The 20559-nt window shown below is 40.5% G+C and overlaps 1 protein-coding gene across 3 annotated transcripts in view; it reads left to right on the top strand.

The window, feature by feature from the left end:
* The window catches only part of atm (ATM serine/threonine kinase), a 132250-nt gene that overhangs the window by 48493 nt on the left and 63198 nt on the right, over positions 1-20559 (top strand). For 2 of the 3 annotated variants that reach the window (XM_034168084.1, XM_034168085.1), the window contains exons 30-39: positions 4757-4931; positions 11120-11278; positions 15545-15677; positions 17107-17202; positions 17407-17578; positions 17710-17851; positions 17975-18151; positions 18861-19038; positions 19649-19754; positions 19877-20035. In XM_034168084.1, coding sequence (XP_034023975.1) covers positions 4757-4931; positions 11120-11278; positions 15545-15677; positions 17107-17202; positions 17407-17578; positions 17710-17851; positions 17975-18151; positions 18861-19038; positions 19649-19754; positions 19877-20035 — 1497 coding nt within the window. The remainder of the gene's footprint in view (positions 1-4756; positions 4932-11119; positions 11279-15544; positions 15678-17106; positions 17203-17406; positions 17579-17709; positions 17852-17974; positions 18152-18860; positions 19039-19648; positions 19755-19876; positions 20036-20559) is intronic. The other variant, XM_034168086.1, reaches the window with a different exon arrangement.

The following is a 20559-nucleotide window of genomic DNA, read 5'->3' as shown; positions in this document are numbered from 1 at the left end:
CGCATTCAAAGGAGAATAGACGTAAAGTTGACAACGAAAATAGAAGATATAATAATGACTGGACTGATGAATATGTGCACATAGAAAATGCCGAAGGCAATCCTGTGTGCCTGCTGTGTTGTGACTGTTGCGAGGTGAATAAGGAATATATCTTGCAAAGGCACTTCATTACAACTCACTCCCGTTTTGACAATGAATATCCACCGGGTTCTGATGCTCATCAAATAAAAATAAAAGGAATTAACATGAACTACAGACGAAGCACTGCAATCTTCTCCCGTAGCTGCAATCTGCAACAGAAGACAACAGCAGCATCCCTGCGTGTTTCGGGTTCTTGCGAAAAAGAAAATGCCATTCACTGACTCCAAATCAGTGAAAGAATGCATATTAGCTGCCATCGACGAGCTGGTAGCGCACAAGGTAAAACAGCAGGTAGTGTCTTCAATCAAGTCAATCCCTCTGTCAGATACAACAGCTGCAAGACGACTGGATGTTTTAGTCACAGACATTTTTGAGACTTCTAAGTCAGTTGAAGAAAGCTGAATTCATGTCGCTGGCTGTGGATGAGTCAACTGTTTGTATCTGCGGTTTTTTAATGGTGATTGTTTCAAGGAGGATCTGTTGGGCCTAATTCCACTGGAAGGACAAACAACAGGGGAAATAATTTTCCAAAAGCTTATTGCTTTTTTAAAGACAATGGACTGGACCTGGAGCGTATTAACCTGCTGGTTACAGATGGAGCTCCCTCGATGGCAGGAAAGTTCAAAGGACCGTCTGCACAACTGTCTGCTGTTGCACCAAAACTACAGTCTTTCCACTGACTCGTTCACCAGAGTGTCCTCTGCTCTCAGCTGAGTGGTGAGTTGAAAAGTACCACAGACTCTGTGATTGCTGCAGTGAACTTTATCAGAGCAACATCCAATCTTCAGCACAGGTTGTTTTACAGACTACTTGCTGATATGTCAGCTGAGCACTCTGACCTACTTTTACACAACGTCAGGTGGTCTGTGAACTGAGGGAGGAAATTATCACCTTAATATGAGAATGCAAGCACAAGAAGACTGAAACATTTCTGACAAAAATGCTGGATGAGAAATTTGACTCAGAAATGTGCTTTTAAGTGATATCATGCATCATTTGAATGGTCTTAATCTGAGTCTTCAGGGGAGGGATAAAACAGTGGCTGATGTGGTTGAAAAGCTGACTGCTTTTATAAAAAAAAAAAAATTGACATTTTCACATGTGATCTTAATGACAGGCTGCTGCACTTTCCCACACTTTTGATGTTCTGTTAAATAAAAAGGGAAAAAGAAATGCAGTAGCATTTGTCTCAATTGTACATCCGAGAGTAATAGTACAGGTCACGAGAATGTCCGGCCCACAGATCATAGTATTCTGTCAAATTTGGCCCCCGGAAAAATATAGTTGAATAGCCCTGACCTACACCCTTTTGGCCCTTTCTGGAACAAGTTGCCCACCCCTGTGCTAGAGGCAGAGGATTTGTTTTACTCCTTATAAGCAGAAACTTTACCAGATGCAACATTAAGGAACAGGAATCAGTTCCCTCATATCATATATGGAACCTGTTTGATCACACTGTCAGACCTGAAAGAGTGCAGTAAACAGTAGGGTTGAGCTGGATACTCACTTCAGACGAGTATCGCATTTTTGACGAGTACGAGCATGATACGAGTAAAACTTGTCAATATCCGTGCTCACGCTGAAGGAGAATCCTCATTGGGTAACTGATTGTCTTCACCCTCTGTGATTGGCCTGTCACACATAGGGCCCGCCCCTCCCGACACAGACACGTCTCTGCAGCCAGACCTGTGCCCCACTCCTGAGGCAGCTTTAGTTGTGCCCTAACAGTTCTCTGGAATCCAAGATAGGTGGGAGGTGATAGCTTTGTTGGTAAAGATGAAGTTTCCTTTTCAGTCTCTTAATCATCTATCTCAAGGTCAAGGTAACTTTCTTTATACCTGAAGGTAGATTTAGTTTACAGTGAAGTGAGGCATTAATTTCACCCAGCATTGATTCGAAAGCCCGTTACCGTACATGATGTCATCAAAGTCCACATTCCTGACAGCTTGGCGTTTCTGAGCATTTGTCAGCAGCAGGTGAAATCATGCTAAATTCCTCATGTTTATGACTTAATTTCTCAATATTTTCATAATTCTTTATTTATTTAGGATAGTCAACTCATTTGACATTTTATTTACTAGTGATATGCACTTTAAACAAGCTGCATTGATAACAATCCAGTGTGGCTGAACTAAATGAAGCAAAGACAAGTGGGCCCAAATTCTGTCATTCTGTAGCATTAGGTGGCAAAATCAGGTCAAGTGGCAAGTGACAATAGGATTTACAGAAAGTGTGCAATTATTCCTTAAACAAAATTAGGCAGGTGCATAAATTTGGGCACCCCAACAGGAAAAATACATCATTATTTAGTAGATCCTCCTTTTGCAGGAATAACACCCTCAAAATGCTTCCTATAGCTTCCAGTGAGGTCTGGATTATGGTTGAAGGTCTTTTGGACCATTCCTCTTTACAAAACATCTCAGGCTTGTTGGTTTCTGAGCATGGACAGCCCGCTTAAAATCACACTACAGATTTTCAATAATATTCAGGTCTGGGGACTGACATGGCCATTCCAGAACATGTTCCTCTGCGTGAATGCCTAAGTAGATTTTGAGCAGTGTTTAGGGTTGTTGTCTTGTTGAAAGAGCCAGCCCTGGCGCAACTTCAACTTTGTCACTGATATTGACTGGAATCCATGTGACCCTCAACTTTAACAAGCTTCCCTGTACCTGCACTGGCCACACAGCCCCACAGCATGATGGAACCACCTCCAAATTTTACTGTAGGTAGCAAGAGGGGCTGCAGCTGTCAGTTATTTTAATAATAGAGTATTCTAAAGATTATTCTATTGATTATTCTGGCGATTAATCGAGTAATCGGATAAAAAGTACTTTTGCATTTTTTAAGAACATCAACAGTCCAGGGCTCTCCCTAAGCAATGGCACAATGTTGCTGTGCCATTATGCAGATTGTCAAATTTAATGTATCCTTTTCTGTTTTCCTGGGTAATTATTTTTCACATCTTGACAAGTTTTGGATCTTTCCTGGTGTCAGGAGCTCAGCCAAAGTTGGGTCAAAGTCTTGACATTTTGCTGAAATGATGATGGGATATGGCTTTCTGATTTTTGTTTTCCCCAACTTGTAAAATTTAACCATTTTTAAGGTTGGTGGACTGGTGCCTGCATGATTTTTTTTTTTTTTTAATTATCCCTTTCTGTACGGTTCAGCAGGTGCATTTCAGCTGGAGGTTGAACATGCAAGCTGTTTTTTTTTTTTAATTATTATTTTTGCTGTTGCCTAAAAAGCGAAACACTCAGTGTGAGTCTGAACAAAACACAGACGAAAGAGTGGACTTCTTTCAGGGAGTGTTTGTCAGTGTGCCTGAGGACGGAGCTGTGACTCGCTCTGTGTGAGGGGACTGCTGACCCCCTCACACGGGCAAACAACAGATGGCCGCCGCGTGAATAGTCACTCCCGGCGGAGAACAGTCAGCGGATGAAACTGTGTTTTTTTTAAAAAACAGACAAACACACTGCTTCACTTTAAATGTGCAGTAAGCTATTTCAGATGATCAGCATGGACCATCTTTCTCCTAAAAGGCTTTAATTTACTCTGTCTCGCTTTGGAAAGTGGTAGCTTTTGTGCTAAATGGATTAGCGCATGCTCTAGTCTTCTGTTTTTTTCTAGGGACGTTACAGCGCCACACACAGGCCAGGCATATGTACTACAGTGTAAAACGAAGCTTTGAGGCACAGAATTTGCCTCAAACAGTTTTTGTAATCTAGTTATTCGAGTTACTCGACTAATCGTTTCAGCCCTAGTAGCAAGTGTTTTTTCATGGAATGCTGTGTTCTTTTTCAGCCATTCATACCGTCCCTTGTTATGTCCAAATAACTCAATTTTAGTTTCACAGCACCTTATTCCAAAATGAAACTGGCTTATCCAAACGTGCTTTAACATACCTCAGGTGACTGTTTGTGGCGTGTATGCAGAAAAGGCTTCCTCTGCATTACTCTCTCATCCAGCATCTCCTTGTGCAGAGTGCGCTGTATAGTTGAACAATGCACAGAGACACTATCTGCAGCGAGATCATGTTGTAGGTCTTTGGAGCAGGTCTGTGAGTTGACTGTGACTGTTCTCACCATCTTTTGCTTCAGCTTATCTGAGATATTTCTTGGCCTGCCACTTTGGGCCTGAACTAGTACAGTGTCTGTGGTCTTCCTTTTCCTCACTATGTTCCTTACAGTGGAAACTGACAGCTGAAATCTCTGAGATAGCTTTTTGTATTCTTCCCCTAAACCATGATGTTGAACAATCAGGTCATTTGAGAGTTGTTTAGAGGCTCCCATGTTGCCATGTTGTTAGAAGGAAAGGTGATGTAACACAGTGGTAAACATACCACTGTCCTAGCTTTTTTGAAACGTGTTACAGGCATCCATTTCAAAATGAGCAAATATTTGCACAAAAACAATAAAGTTTACGAGTTTGAACATTAAATATTTTGTGTTTGTGGTGTGTTCAGTTCAATATAGGTTCAAGAGGATTTGCAAATCATTGTATTCTGTTTTATTTACATTTCACATAACATCCCAACTTCACTGGAATTGGGGTTGTACAACATACACAAAAAGAGTCTTGTATGTTAGTTTTTTTTTCTTCTCTTTTGTTTCCACAGACCACTTCACTGTGATGAGGTTTCTAACCGAAGCCTCTCTTTGTGCTGTGACCTTTTGATCACAGTCTGTCAGGTGGCCTTACAGTTCTGTGATGACGCTCTGGACTGCCACCTCCAGGTCATCACTGGCACTCTCATAGCTCAAGTACCAATCCGGCCAATCATCTCCCATCAGGTAATAGTGATAGTACAAATGGACAGACAAAAAAACTCGAGGTAATTTGTTTTTCTTTGAAAAGCACCAGTGTTATCCTAGTGTTAACCAATTTAATGATCATATTAACAAGCTTTTTTTAAGTTTAAATATAATCATGGACAGACTCGGAACGCTGCAGGTTCTGTTGTCGTGTCTTTGTAATCACCCTTTATGATGTATTGTTTGAGCATCATCATGTCTGTCTGATATAATGTAATTTACAGTGGGGTAAAAACGTATTTAGTCAGTCCCTGATTGTGCAAGTTCTCCTACTTAAAAAGATGAGAGAGGTCTGTAATTTTCATCATATGTACACTTCAATTATGAGTGACAAAATGAGAAAAAAATCCAGGAAATCACATTGTAGGATTTTTAAAGAATTTATTTGTAAATTATGGTGGAAAATAAGTATTTGGTCAATAACAAAAATTCAACTCAATACTTTGTAACATAATCTTTGTTGGCAATGACAGAGGTCAAACATTTCCTGTAAGTCTTCACCAGGTTTGCACACACTGTAGCTGGTATTTTGGCCCATTCCTCCATGCAGATCTCCTCTAGAGTAATGATGTTTTGGGGCTGTCACTGGGCAACATGGACTTTCAACTGCTCTCACTGATGGAAGGAGGTTTTGGCTTAAAATCTCATGATACATGGCCACGTTCATTCTTCCTTTAATACGGATCAGTCGGCCTGTCCCCTTTGCACGAAAAACAGCCCCAAAGCATGATGTTTCCACCCCCGTGCTTCACAGTAGATATGGTGTTCTTGGGATGCAACTCAGCATTCTTCTTCCTCCAAACACGATGAGTTGAGTTTTTACCAAAATGTTCTATTTTTGTTTCATCTGACCACATGATATTCTCCCAGTCCTCTTCTGGATCATCCATATGCTCTCTGGCAAACTTCAGACGGGCCTGGACACCTGCTGGCTTAAGCAGGGGGACACGCCTGGCACTGCAGGATTTGAGTCCCTCTCTGCGTAGTGTGTAGCCTTTCTTACTTTGGTCCCATCTCTCTGCAGGTCATTCATCAGGTCCTTCTGTGTAGTTCTGGGATTTTTGTTCACCGTTCTCATGATCATTTTGACCCCACAGGATGACATCTTGCGCGGAGCCCCAGATTGAGGGAGATTATCAGTGGTCTTGTATGTCTTCCATTTTTTTACAATTGCTCCCATAGTTGATTTATTCACACCAACCTGCTTGACTATTGTAGATTCACTCTTCCCAGCCTGGTGCACATCTACAATTTTCTACAATTTTGGTCTTGGCTATGGTTGAGTTTGGAGTCTGACTGTTTGAGGCTGTGGATAGGTGTCTTTTATACAGATAACGAGTTCCAACAGATGCCATTAATACAGGTAACAGGTGGAGGACAGAGGATTCTTAAAGAAGAAGTTACAGGTCTGTGAGAGCCAGAGATTTTGCTTGTTTGTGGGTGACCAAATACTTATTTTCCACCATAATTTACAAATAAATCCTTTAAAAATCCTACAATGTGATTTTCTGGATTTTTTTTTTTTCTTCTCATTTTGTCTCTCATAATTGAAGTGTACCTGTGTTGAAAATTACAGACCTCTCTCATCTTTCTAACTAGGAGAACGTGCACAATCAGGGGCTGACTAAATACTTTTTGGCCCCACTGTACTTAGATTTAAGGATTCTTGGACAAGTAGTATAGAGTTTGTTGCTAATGAGCAATATGCATGCTCTGTACGACAATTTAACTGCAAGCTGTTGCAAAGATCCACCGCTTGTCTGAGCCTGTCAGTGATAAACTCTGAAAAGAAGTTCCTTGAAATGTGACCTTAATTGCCAATCATCCCACAAAACACTTTGATCTTATAAGATATTGAGTTGTTTCTTTACAAAATGCTCTGGTTTGATGTAAGTCCCTGCTGTGTGTTTTGAGCTTTTGTGAAAATGGGAAATTGTATTTTTATTTTGCATTGTATTTAACTTTGAACGAAGGGACTAGTCATCGACCAGAACTGTCCTGAAAATCAGAGATGGGCAGGAGCAAAACTGAAAAATATTTGCAATAACTTCATCTGTATTGAATTGCGAGTGCAGAACAGATGACGTTCAATTTCATTTTTTCAAAGTTCATTATTGTTTTTATTATTTTTATTTATAATTTATACGTGAAAGCTTTCATCTACAAAATGCAAATGAAGTTTCTTTTGGCTGCTCCTATTTTTGCTTGGTGACACCACAACATGGTACATACAGTTTAAACTTTTATTCTGCATTCTTATAGAAAACATGTATGTATGTTTGTATGGAAAATGCAGACAAAAAATAGTCAGGCGTGTATGAAATCATGATATTACTACATCACGCTGATCTTGGCCTGAAGTAATACCATTGCTGTCAGATCTGTAAATTCACTTTGGTTACTATTTTTGGATTGGATGTGGACCAAGTCCCTTTGGCTGCTCCCTTGTTTTCACTTGAGGTTGCCACAGCAGATCTAAGGTGGACATGCATGTTGATTTTGGCACAAGTTTTACACCGGATGCCCTTCCTGACACAACTCCACATTACATGGAGAAATGTGGCAGGGGTGGGGTTTGAACTGGGAACCTTCCGTCCTGAAAACAAGTGCACGAACCACTTGGTCACCACCCCTGCAATGTGTAGTATAATCTAAACCTCTAAAAGTTTTTAAACAATTTCATCATTTGTATGGAAGAGGTCATTTCAATTTCAACTTATTTTCATTTATATAGCGCCAAATCACAACAAAGTTGCTTCAAGGTGCTTCACACAAGTAAGGTCTAACCTTACCAACCCTTAGAGCAAGCACACAGGCAACAGTGGTAAGGAAAAACTCCCTCTGACGGTTTGAGGAAGAAACCTGAAGCAGACCAGACTCGCAGGGGTGACCTGCTTGGGCCATGCTCCCAACACAATTGACAAAACAATTTATGAAACGAATATACAGGAAATTTTGCCAGTGCACAGAACAGGAGGGTTACAGAAACAGACACCACACCCATCTCTGGATGGAGCTGCACTTCATACAGAGAGAGAAAACAGAATTAGGCATCAGAAAGACAACAAATACAGTATAATTTGTCAGCATTAAGCCACAAGAAAAACAGAAGAAGTACTAAGGTTATCGCCGGCCACTAGCCCTAATCTTCACTAAAAGACCGAGACTATAGATCAAGGTGAGGCCGCGGCCCGCTCCGTTTCCTAATAAAATTAATTTAAAAGAGTAAAAAGTATAGTAACATACTATGTCAGTATGCTAGCCATACGAAAGGGAAAATAAGTGCGTCTTAAGTCTGGATTTGAAAGTCTCTACAGAATCTGACTGTTTCATTGAAGCAGGGAGATCATTCCACAGAACAGGGGGCATGATAAGAGAAAGCTCTATGACCCGCACACTTTTTATTCACCCTTGGGACACAAAGTAGTCCTTCACCCTGAGAACGCAAAGCCCGGGCCGGTACGTAGGGTTTAATTAGGTCAGCTAAGTAGGAAGGTGCCAGTCCGTGAACAATTTTATAGGCTCGTAGCAAAACCTTAAAATCTGATCTCACATGGACAGGAAGCCAGTCAAGAGCTGCCAAAATGGGTGTAATGTGGTGAAACTTTCTGCTTCCTGTCAAGTTTGGCAGCAGCATTTTGAACCAATTGGAGACCCCTAATACTGGACTGCGGTAAACAAGAAAATAGAACATTGCAGTTGTAGCAATTTTAGAGCCTCCACACGGGGCACCAATAATAATGTAGTGAATATTAATAATAAAGCCTCACACGCGGGCACCAATAAAAATGTAGTGAATATTAATGCCTCCCTGGGGGGGCACCAATATTATGTAATGAATATGGGTTAAACCTCACACGGAGGCACCAATAAAACTGTAACTTTTAATAAAATTTATTGGAATAAATGTAATTTACTGAATCTCGCTCACGGAGCACCGATAAAATGTAGAAAGTAGTGATTATTGGTGATTTGAGTGGAGACACTTTGCGCTACATATATTCAGGCCTCACTACGGGGACCCTTGATATGTAGCATTTAGTTGTAGTGAATAAGTAATTAAACCCCCAAATTGAATTAGACTGGATTAGGCCCCAAAATAACGGGTCACCAAAATAATTGATTTAGGGTTTAATACTTATTATTTAAGCATTAATGGGGCACCACTTATTCTTTTTTATATGGCATAAGTACCATAATTTAAACATTAATTTATCAGTCTCAAATTAATTAATTAGTCTCTTTGGTTTAATCAATCTCTGATCTGAAAATCATGAATTCTTCAGTACGGTTGACCAAGAGTTTCCGTCTGTACCCAAAATAAACCACAGCAGATTTTATACAAGAAATGAACATTTGACTGGCATTTTATAGACAGTGATGAAAAATACGTTCATTCAGGAAAACAATTTTCTTACTCACTCATAAGACATTGGAAGAAAGAGGTGAAGCTTAAAACTTTAAATTAATCTGATTGAAATTTAGTGATGAATTTTGAAGCCAATTATGAAATGGAATATTACAAGAATGTCTTTAAATAAAAAGATGAGGAGCCACCTGTACCCATTAACAACAAACCTCCTTCATGGAGCCTGGACTGGGTCGATTAGCTGCTGTTGGAGGGCTGGTTCCGTCCGTCCGTCGTCGATATCGGGCAGCGTGAGCTCACCTGGGTCAGAGGGGTTCACTCAAAGGTGTCCCCGATGTGATCCCAGGGCTTGTGTCGGCTGGTTTTGCCGTAACTGCTGCAGTCAGGTTTGGCATCAGCTTCGTGTCAGCGTGCAGTGACCCAGAGGTGGAAGGTGTTTGTTGGAAAAGGGTTCTTAGTAGCTTTCAAAAATGGTTGGAGCCAAATTAAAGTCTTTGTGACTTTAGAAAAAGTAAAACTTTAATAAGAGCGTTGAACATTGAATGAAAAAGGAAAAGTTGCTTTTTCTGTAAATTTGCTCTTAATTTGAAAAGCTCAGCTTGGAAGCTCTCTTAAAAATTCAAAAGCTTGATGCACCTTAAAAGTGTCAGGTTAAACTTTGAGTTTGTCCCAAAGGTAAAGAATGAATGAATGAATAAATGCCACATGGTAGCTTAGCTTAGCAATGGCTCTTGGCCCAAAATAGAATTAAGTGTTTGCAAAGAAGAGAGAAGAGGAAGAGAGAGCGGGAGCAGAGGAAAAGCATAGGACAGAGCAGAGGAGAGAGAGAAGACTCTGTTCTAACTTTTAAAGGGGGACTTACGTCACCAAATTCCGCCCATTTAGGGTGTGTGATCTCACAGACCCTTCATGTCTTAGAGCAGGCAGAAATGATTAAACTATTTAAACACATTAATTAATTTGAAATACTATTTGTTCTAAGACACTCAAATGGACACCTATTATTACGAGACATTTAAACACATCCTTTGGATAAACAGTACTTCAACATCAGCATTTTAGATACTGCAGAAAGGTCATGCGCGCACACACACACATCAGTTAACATGAGCACATCAATAAATGGAATGAGAGACATACTGATGTAAATTCTTATTTCAAACCAAAGGTCTTTTCTTTGTTTTACTCAAGATAAAAGTTAGTTGTGAAGAATCAACGATTTATGGCCACGTGTTATCATGGAGGAAGGTTCTCCCCCCCCCCCCCCCCCCCCCCGGATGAGGAGAGGTCCTGTCTTATCTTGACCATAAAAGTTTTGGGTTCTCCTGTGCTGGAGAAGCTCAGATTCTGACGTTAAGCCATTATCATGTCATGTAGTTCACGAATTACAACCTTGTTTTTCTCTGGAAGGCAGTGTTAGACCATGGGGTGATGTCTCTAAAACTTATCTGAAGATCTCCAGATGACAGGAATTTCTCCACTGAGGTGGAAATGCAGTCTCTGCATCCAGTGGGTTTTTGCGGTTGAGAGAGGATTAATATATTTTATTTAATCAGGTATATATTCGAGGCCATCGTGCTACACAGTAGTCCAATCTCGGAGATAAACACATGAATCAGGGTCTCAGCATCAAGCAATAGACAGGATGGGACGAATCTTCGCTATGTTTTGCAGGTGGAAGAAAGCAGTTCTCGCGGTATTATGTTTTTAAACAAATTTCAGTTTTCTTTGACTTATTAAACTTTTATAATTTGTTCTGTTGTTTCTGACACATCTTACTTCCTTCTTCCCGCTGTAGGTGTTCAGTCTGCTGCAGTTTCTTGTGATAGAGAATCAGCAGAATTTGAAGGATGCCATTTGTCGGCTGGAACCATTCCCTGATCAGCTTGAATTTAGAGAACTGCGATCTGCACAACATATGATCAAATACAACAACCGGACCTTTTCACTATGGCAGGTAATCCAAATTGCACATATATACACATATTGCACAGATATACCTTAGTATACACTCGTAGAGTTCTACCTTAGAATTGGAATGTATTATATTATTATTATATGTGCTTCCTTCCTTCCCTGTCGGTTTGTTTGATCACTCTAAAATCAACACTTAACTAACTTTTACAAAGTTTATTGGGTATGTAGCAGGATCAGGAAGAATATAATATGTGTTTTAGGATATTTGAAATTATCACTTGTGGGTAATTTTACTTCGAAGAAGGGCACCATCTATTTGAAGCATAGGTACTTTAATTTAAAAATTCATTAATTAATTAGTCTCAATTTAATTACTCAGTCCCAATCTGTCAGTCGTGTTTTCTGCAGGTCAGATCCGACACCCTCTGTAAAACCATACAAATCAGACAACTTTACACATTTTAAGATATTTATTTAACTCAGGCAGGAGTTAAATAACAGGACATATCACAGTAAGCAATTTGATGATGATGAAATTCAATGAGCAATGATTATATGGCGTTCAGATAATTTGGTTTAGTAGCGGGAGTTTAGGAGTGAACTTTGTCCTTATCAGCAGGGAATTTAGTTTGGTATTTATTAACGTGAGAGAAGATTAGTACTGTCGGATAGAGTTAAATAAAGCCACTCTGTTTTTTTTTTTGTTTTTTTTATCTGACACTGTAGCCCGGTCTTACTTTGGAGGCGCTGTGCAGATCAGTCTCTGTAGGTCAGGTGGTGGAATAGTCTCCTTTTCAGTCGATGACCCGTCCATCCCACAACTGCTTCAGGGACCTTGACAAAGAGACTCTGCGGGTCAACCCGCCCAGTTTCGTTGGTTACCACGGACGCTTTCTGTTATGCTGTGAGTTGCGGCAGGAGTTTAAATCGCTGTTGATGTCTCAGCTGACCTGGATGTTTTTATCTCTGCAGCGCATGTAGTCTGGCCTCGTCAGAATAAAGGTTGAGTGTCTTTATTCTCTATCAAAAAATAAAAAATTTGTCTTTTGTCGTCGTCTTTTCGAAGCTGGGTCAAATCAAGAACTCAATACAAAAATAGTTGACTTTATGAGAAAAATGTTCATGAGAGGAATTTGAGGTTTAAGAAGAAAAAGGTTTTAATTTGAAAAATCGTCAAAGGAAGTTAAACGCACAGTTATTTGTAGGAAAGAAAGAAAAAAGTAATTTCTTGTTGGCACGCACAAACAAGAAATAGGTTTAAGCCACATGGTGGCAGACAAAGGGTCATAAAATCTGGACGGCGAGGCGAGCGTCTCAGGACCCAAGATAAGAGAGAAGAGCCGAGCAGAAGAGAAGAGTCAGGTGAAAGAGAGATTTCTCGGGGGCGCAGGCTTTTAAAGGGTTAAAAGCTCCACCCCCAAGAATTCTGGGTACTGTAGTTTTTCTGTTTCTTTGTCTGGTTTTATATATAAATCACTGTCCACTCTTAGATTCCGGATTTAAAACCAAGCAAGTCCTGTACTGCAAAACTCTAGTAAACAAGGTTTTCCCTGGAGATACCACACAACAAAATTATATGAGAAACACACTTGATAAACTTCATACAGTCTATAATCCAAGTACAAAATACCAGATATATATAAATCTCACATGTAAGGTTAAATGGTCACATGTTGTTTCTTTTTTCTTTTCTTTTTTCTGTTACAACAATACAATGCACTTTTTAAAACATGGTTACAATTTAACACTGCTCAAGTTGGTCACATGCCCTTCCCCAATTCATCCAACAGGGGTCAGTCTTGTTCCATAGACTTGAAGGGACTGGGTTTTGGATTTCATCAGAAAATGTGAATGTGAACTTGGTCAATATTGGGTCGATTTTGATCAGAAAAACTGGACTGTGATCCACAAGTTGATGGCAATTCTTCAGTGAGATGTTTTTACTTGAATTTTGTTGTAAAAATATATTTCTAGGACTTTTGGGGAGAATGTATGTTTTTCTCGTGTCTGTGTTTTTAGATGAGAAAGAAATTAGCACATCTGGTTTCGGGCTGATAAGGGAATTTGTAGCTCTGTGAGGAATGCACTTTGGGAAGTCTTAAATCCTGGAAAGGGTGGGGGTTTATGACACCGAGCCATCCTGTGTTGGCTCGGAGGGTCTCCCTTTGACACCTGGAGATATACCAGGCCTTGCTGTGTTAAGTTTCTCCTTTTGAAGAAATTTCATGACCTCTGTTTAATGCAAACTTAGGACGTTGAAGGTTGGCACAGCTTTCCGCTACAGGTAGATCAGCGACCTGGGTCTGATGTGGATTACAAACGATTGTAGCATTTATTTCCTGTGAGATTAAGCTTTAATCGACTAATCTATTTTCCCCCAAAGGTTTGGTGAAAAGGTAAGGTTTTTGTCGAAAGTCAAAACATTGCATATTGGAGCTGAGCCGTATGAAGGGGTAAAAAACTGTAATAGAATTTTACATTAGTGTAAGATGGGGGAATGTTGGGCACTGGCCAAGTTTTACACTGTGTGTCCTTCTAGTTGTGACCAGTGGTGGGCACAGCTAACCAAAAAGTTAGCTTCCATAACCTTTAATCCGCTAACTGAAAAGTTAACTTTTCTAAAGCTAAACTCCTAAAAAAATTTGCAGAGGTTACAGCTAACATCTTAAACAGATAACTTTTAGTATTGACTCCAGTACACTGGCAGCTACTGATACTTCTGATTAAATACAAAGGCAATCACAAACAACAAGCCAGCACATCTGTCTAAGATCATACTTCTCTCAGCAAAAGAGACCTGGTGACCAGAGAGGGGAAAAGGAGCGAGAGGGAAAAAAGATCTTTTATTTTCACAGCCAAGGTCCTTAATCCCCTCGTTGCTCCTGGTGTGTAATGAGTACCTTGTATAGCAGCACCCTCACATCAGGGTGAATGTGAGGCATTATTTCTAAAGCACTTTGAGTATCTGATGCAGATGGAAAAGTGCTATATAAATGCTGTCCATTTATCATAAAGTCTTGCAGATGTGTCACAGGAGACATGCGCAGCAAGGCAGTTTTGACTTATGGTTAAAAATTTAAACAAACTAATTCTGGACAAGTTATCGAAATTAACATCACCTCTGTCATTTATACAAAGTGAAAATATCAGCGAAATATTTTAGTTCTAAAGTAACCAACTTTGAAGGTTTGAGCATTTACAGACACACATGCCTAAAGGCATTATGGGAAAATGACCTTCCTGACCTCAGTGGTTGGTCGGTTTATATATATGTAAAAACCAACACACACGTTACTCTAACGTGTGTGTTGGTTTTTACGAATAAATCTGTATTTATCAATGTCATTTTTTTATTTGTTAAAAAAAATAAACAGCAATTTGAAAACTGAAAATTCTCTTTAAGCTCTTATAGCGAATGTGTGGCAATTGGTATTCACACTCTCATCCAGTAGATGGCAGTGTTCAAGTGCTTAACAACTCACAGCAAGAAGGTCATGGGTTCGATTCCCACCTGTGGCCTTCTGTGTGGAGTTTGCATGTTGTGCCCGTATTTGCGTGGGTTTCCTCTGGGTGCTCCGGTTTCCTGTACGTCTTTCCATCTAAAGACATATAGCTTAAGAGAATTGGAAACTTTATAATTGTCCACGTCTTCCTGACAAAAGAGATCTCAATCTCAATGGGACCAACCAATCCAGCTCTTTTTTAATAAAATAAAATACAAGTGTTTATTTCTCACTACTTTTTGCATATGAAACACGTTAGATTTACACAGAAACACAGCCGTTTCTGAGTGGAGTGGATTCCGGCATGTTGGATTAGCAGTCAGAGACAGATCAGCCAGTGACGTCACAGTGCCTCTCTACTCTGATTGGCTGTCATGTGTCCTTCCCAGAATCTTGACAGCCCCTCCACCCCCCCAAAAAATGGATTTGCATGATTCATGCTGTTGGCCATGAACATAACAATAGGAAACAGAAATAGGTCTTAAAACTTAAAATAGGTCAAGGTTAGCCATCTTTGAAGTTGTCCAAGGTCTGTGTCCCAAGAATGTTCCCTGTGAATTTGAAGACCCTGGCAGTAATAGGACAGAAATTACGTTGAGCACATGCAGATGGACTGACGCAAGGGACACCCAAAAAAAAATTGCAGCATTTTGAGTGTAATTTTTCACAGGGGTTGTTTTTGCTGTATCCTCTGCATTGCTAGTTTTCATATTCTGGATCTCCAGATGGACATCTACAGTCCTGCATTTCAGTGCATGAACCATGTCTTCCGTGTTAGTTTATTTTTTCTTCTTCGTTTGCAGGAGATAGCCCACTTCCTCTCAGTGACATCCTGTGACTCTTTACCTCTGATCAGACTGGAAGGGCTGAAGCAACTGACCAGACAGCTGCATGACAACAAAGCACAGATTAAAGATCTGCTTAAAGAGTGTCATGGTATGAGACTCAGCATGTTATGGTCTCTGTGCAACCAGATGCAAAGGGGATGTCCTCCTCCTGTACACTGTTCGGGAGTTCCCTTAAGCCCCTTTCACACTGGGGCTGCTTCGAGTTGTTTCCTGTTGCGGCCTCAGGTGTGCGCAGCAGGGGGCAGAGAGGAGGTGAGGATGCAGCCTGCAGTTTCTTTGCACAGAGGAATCAAAGTGCACAGTTTGGCTGCAGACAGACTGTGCACTCTGATTTCTCTTCTAGTTTATATTTGTTCTTGTGCAGGGCTGCAGGGCTGCACTCTGAGTTCTGTTATATTTTATCTTTCCTCCTTTGACCGCGAGATGTGTGTGTGCGTGAACCAACCGTCCGTGAGTAAATGTTGAGATGTCTGGAGTTATACTGGATGTGGACGTCCTGTCTCTGGCAATCAGTCTGTGAGCAGGACTTATGGATTTTATTTAAACACTTTTGTGAGAGCCTTCTCTCACAAAGGAGCAGGAGCAAAGAGGAGCAGCTGCTGCAATCAACATTTTTTTTCTGTGCTCTTTTTTTGAGTGTGTTTTTTCCTGCATTGTGTACACGGTATAAAAACAATCCTACGTGATTTATACTTCGGGAACAATAGAACACAGCAGGAATCATAAATTGGCATCGGGTAATGTCGTCTTGTGAGTGTGTGGCTTCCAGTCACGCTGAGTACCGTCCTGTTGCTCTGACTTGCGCTGAAATCACTTAATTTCTGCGTCGAGTGAAGGACGCAAAAAAAAAAATTAAACATGTTTAATTTTTGGCGTCCCATTTGCTTCGTCCTTTGCGCCCCTCGAGCTGTTGTGGCGTCGAGATGCATCGTCTTGGCACTGAGTTGCTTCCATGCGGCGTCGTCATGACGACGCATGACGCAACTGGAAGCAGCCCCGGTGTGAAAGGGGCTTTGAGTGTTTTTGCTCTTACTTGGGACAGTTGTGCTATGTTGGACTTACAGCACAATATTCTATAAATATTTCACTTTTGATCTTTTCTACAGTTAGCCTGGGTTTAGTTGTATCGGTGGACAAACATGAGCATAAGGATTCATAGAGTGAGTCAGTCACTCAGTGAGTCAAAGAGTGGCTCTCCAAAGTTTCTGTCAATAACACTGAGAAACTATTGTGTATTCAGCTCTGAAATTTTGGGTTCTGAAAGATATACACAAGGATCAGTGAACCTCCTCTTTTAGGGTGTATTTGCATCTTTTAACATAATTTGCAGATATTCATTTTATAATAATTTAAATAAGAATATTGGCACAGTGGGTCGTGTCTGGGCTTCTTGAGGCAGGTACATGTAAAGTAGGTCTTTTGCTTGCTTGTGATTTATGAAGCCTTATTGCTAATTGTCAGGTCCTGGTGTGTAATAAACCTCTTGTAAATACTGTCCATCTCTGTTATCATTGCAGCTGATCCCACTGAGAGTGTGCTAGTGAAGCTGATTCTCACTCTGCTGCAACTCTGTAAGCTGGCAGTAAACCACCCTGGAGGAACAGAGATTTTGGGTATGATAGCTAAGGATTAGTTCATGCAAATGCAGTGTGATGTGTCCTCAGGCAGTCTTAGTAACAGAAATGTCCAGTAGCTATTTATGAAATTCTGTGGTGTTGCAATTAAAACGTATCAATTATCAAGGCTATTTTAGCAGCATAAGCAAAAATTAATGTTGATATAATGGCGATTTAAAGTGTACCTTTCTTTTCCTGCAGAGGCTGTGGGGAGCTGTGTGGGAGAGTTGGGGCCAGTGGATTTCTCCACCATTGCCTTACTCCATGGAAGAGACCCTCTCTATGAAAAAGCAGTTAGTCTCTTCACCTCGAGCGAGTCACAGTGCCTTTACATCATTCTCAACTGCGTCAATGATGCACTCACTCATAACAGGTGTTGGGCATCCTAATCCTCACACAGTGATCATATGTGGTGGCTACTGAGGTCAACTCATTGTGATTCTGTGAGGAGGGAGCTGTTTATGTTGACACTTTTTTATGTTTTGTGCTGTGGTCCTTTGCCAGCATTGAGGTGAAACAAGCAGCAGTTCAGAGTGTGAAGGATATTCTCGCCACTCAGTCTGGAGTAGACTTCTGGGAGCAACACAAAAACAACAGAGATCCAATGATGGCATACTTAAACCCCTTTAGAAAAGCCAAGAATTTGGTGAGACATGCATGTGCCCAAACTGAATTTTTTTTTTTTTCTGTGAAATGTATTCATGAGTAAATGTATATTTTGATGCCTGTTTTTTGTCAAGTTAAGACTGACTGTTTTGCTCTTCATGAGGAGACTGTTGTGAGTACAAAAGAGACCTCCGAGGCCCGGGGTAGACTGGAGAGCCAGGAGTTTTGGATTCCTAAGGCAGGAGGCCACAAAGCCTGGCTGAAGGCTTTGTGCACTGTGCTGTTGGACAGCGGAGTGGTCAGAAGTGAAGCTCTGCTGCTTTCAAGACCATTGTGTCTGGTGAGTACATGGAAATCACTCAAAAAAGTAACTATAGTTGGACTTCTTAGACTTGTCATACTGTCCTGCTGCATTACTACTAATTCTTACTCAACTTTATGACACCCGTTTTGTTTCATCCAGCTCTTTTTTAAACCCACAGTTTAAGCAGAAATGTAATATAATATTCATAACCATCTTTTCATTGCTGTATGATTACCTAAAACAAATTAATATGCTTTCATAGGCTTAGAAAGAGCCCACCCTACCAATGTGGGAACGGGCCCCATTGTGGAGACTACCATGTTGATACAGTAGCCTACAAAGGGACATACCTGCTCATACCTATCTGCTCTACCTGTGACATTGTGCAGCACAGCTGGGAGACTTAACATAAAAGAAACTGAATTAGTGATTTAATTCATGACACTCTGTCCACTGGTTACTAGTGCAGGAAAACAAGTGTGACAACCTTGATTTTTGTGAAATGGAGAATCATACCAATTCCTTATCACAGGAATTGGCAAGAGGGCATGAAACCTGAGGCAAATACATAAAGGGAAACAAAATCATGACTGGCGACAGCAAAGTGCACTCCACAGCATCACCATTAGCTAGAACCAAATCCTACGTACTGAAGCTTTAAAGCAGAAATCATCCTGTTTCAGCTGTAGAATTTCTGAAGCAGAGTTTCAGTTGTCATCTCATCTTCTCACCACCTGTGTCTCAGGTCACAGAGGACTGTTGTCAAAGGTTGCTGCCTCTCATTATCCACTCCATCCTGCTGGATGACTCAGATGGCTCATGGAGGGAGTTGCTCTCATCGCACATTCAGGACTTCTTCACTTTTTGTTCCAGAAGTGTTCAGGCCTCCAGTCGCTCTGCTACACCACTTGCCTATGACTCTGGTAAACTCTTCTGTCATTGCTTTCAGTCAAACATGACTGAAATCGTAATTATTTTTTAATGTTTAAATTTGGATGTAGCATGCTCCTGTTGTCAAATAAGTTGTTTTGTAACTGTTCACTGTTGGTGAAACTCATTCCTTTGCTGTTTCATTAAGCAATTGATCAGATCAAATGTTACCTGACAAAAGAAATATTAATGCGTCTTAATAACAGCAGCAGCGATGTGTAATCTACTATGATGATTTTTAAAATGTCAGAGAAAAATAGAGGTGACAAAGTTATCATCTTAGTTCTTCACAGACCATCACTGTGTGCAGCTAAAATATAAATCTTGTAGTTTTGATTTTATCCAATCTTGAGAATAATTTGGGATACTCTTAATGTGTGAAAAAATGGTGTCTTGTCATTTTATGTTTCCTCATTGATTCTGTTTAACTTAACCTGAAACCAATATTAGTCATAAACCAGTAATTTGGGCTTTGGTAAGCCTCACCTGAACTCAGTCCAAGCAGATATGAAAGTGCAACGAAAAAGTTATATTGGTTGTCAGTCTTTCCTTTTAGTGATAAATGTCTAAAAGTTAATTTCTACCATTTATTATCCTTTACAGAATCAGACACTGCTTGCCATGGATTATACAATAAGGCCTCTCTACGTACCATGCTGGCAGTTATTGACTATTTAAGGCACCAGCAGAGACCACTGGAGTACAATAGGTTTGTACCCACATAATTTGCAGTACTGGCTGTTTTTGTTTCAAAGTGCTGTTGGAGCAGACAAAGTCACATACCATGTGTGTTGTGTCTCTAAATTTATTCCTTTTTTCTCTCTGTCTCAGTTCCTCATGTGGAACAGTGTGCCACTCAAATTTCTGGCTTGAATTGAACTACCTGGTGGTCGCCAAAGCTGCTCAGTCCTGCTCAGCACACTTCACCGCTCTCCTCTACACTGAGATTTATGTTGATAAGATCAAAGCTAACATGGAGGAAAGTCGCAGGTATGTGTGGAGCTAAACCTTCACAATGAAGTAGGTTATATCAGTTAGAGTACTAACGGGGACTAGGAGAGAGCATATCTCACCCATATTGGCCTCTCTTCATTGGCTTCCTGTTAATTCTAGAATAGAAGTTAAAATTCTTCTTCTTACTTATAAGGTTTTGAATAATCAAGTCCCGTCTTATCTCAGGGACCTCGTAGTACCATATCAATCAATCAATTCAATCAATTTTTTTTTTATATAGCGCCAAATCACAACAAACAGTTGCCCCAAGGCGCTTTATATTGTAAGGCAAGGCCATACAATAATGATGTAAAACCCCAACGGTCAAAACGACCCCCTGTGAGCAAGCACTTGGCTACAGTGGGAAGGAAAAACTCCCTTTTAACAGGAACAGGAACATATCACCCCAATAGAGCACTTCGCTCTCAGACTGCAGGCTTACTTGTAGTTCCTAGGGTTTGTAAGAGTAGAATGGGAGGGAGAGCCTTCAGCTTTCAGGCTCCTCTCCTGTGGAACCAGCT

Source organism: Thalassophryne amazonica, chromosome 4, assembly GCF_902500255.1.
Source record: "Thalassophryne amazonica chromosome 4, fThaAma1.1, whole genome shotgun sequence".
NCBI lineage: Eukaryota > Metazoa > Chordata > Actinopteri > Batrachoidiformes > Batrachoididae > Thalassophryne > Thalassophryne amazonica.
Note: the sequence above shows the minus strand (reverse complement) of the source record. Positions and strands in the feature narration are given on the sequence as shown.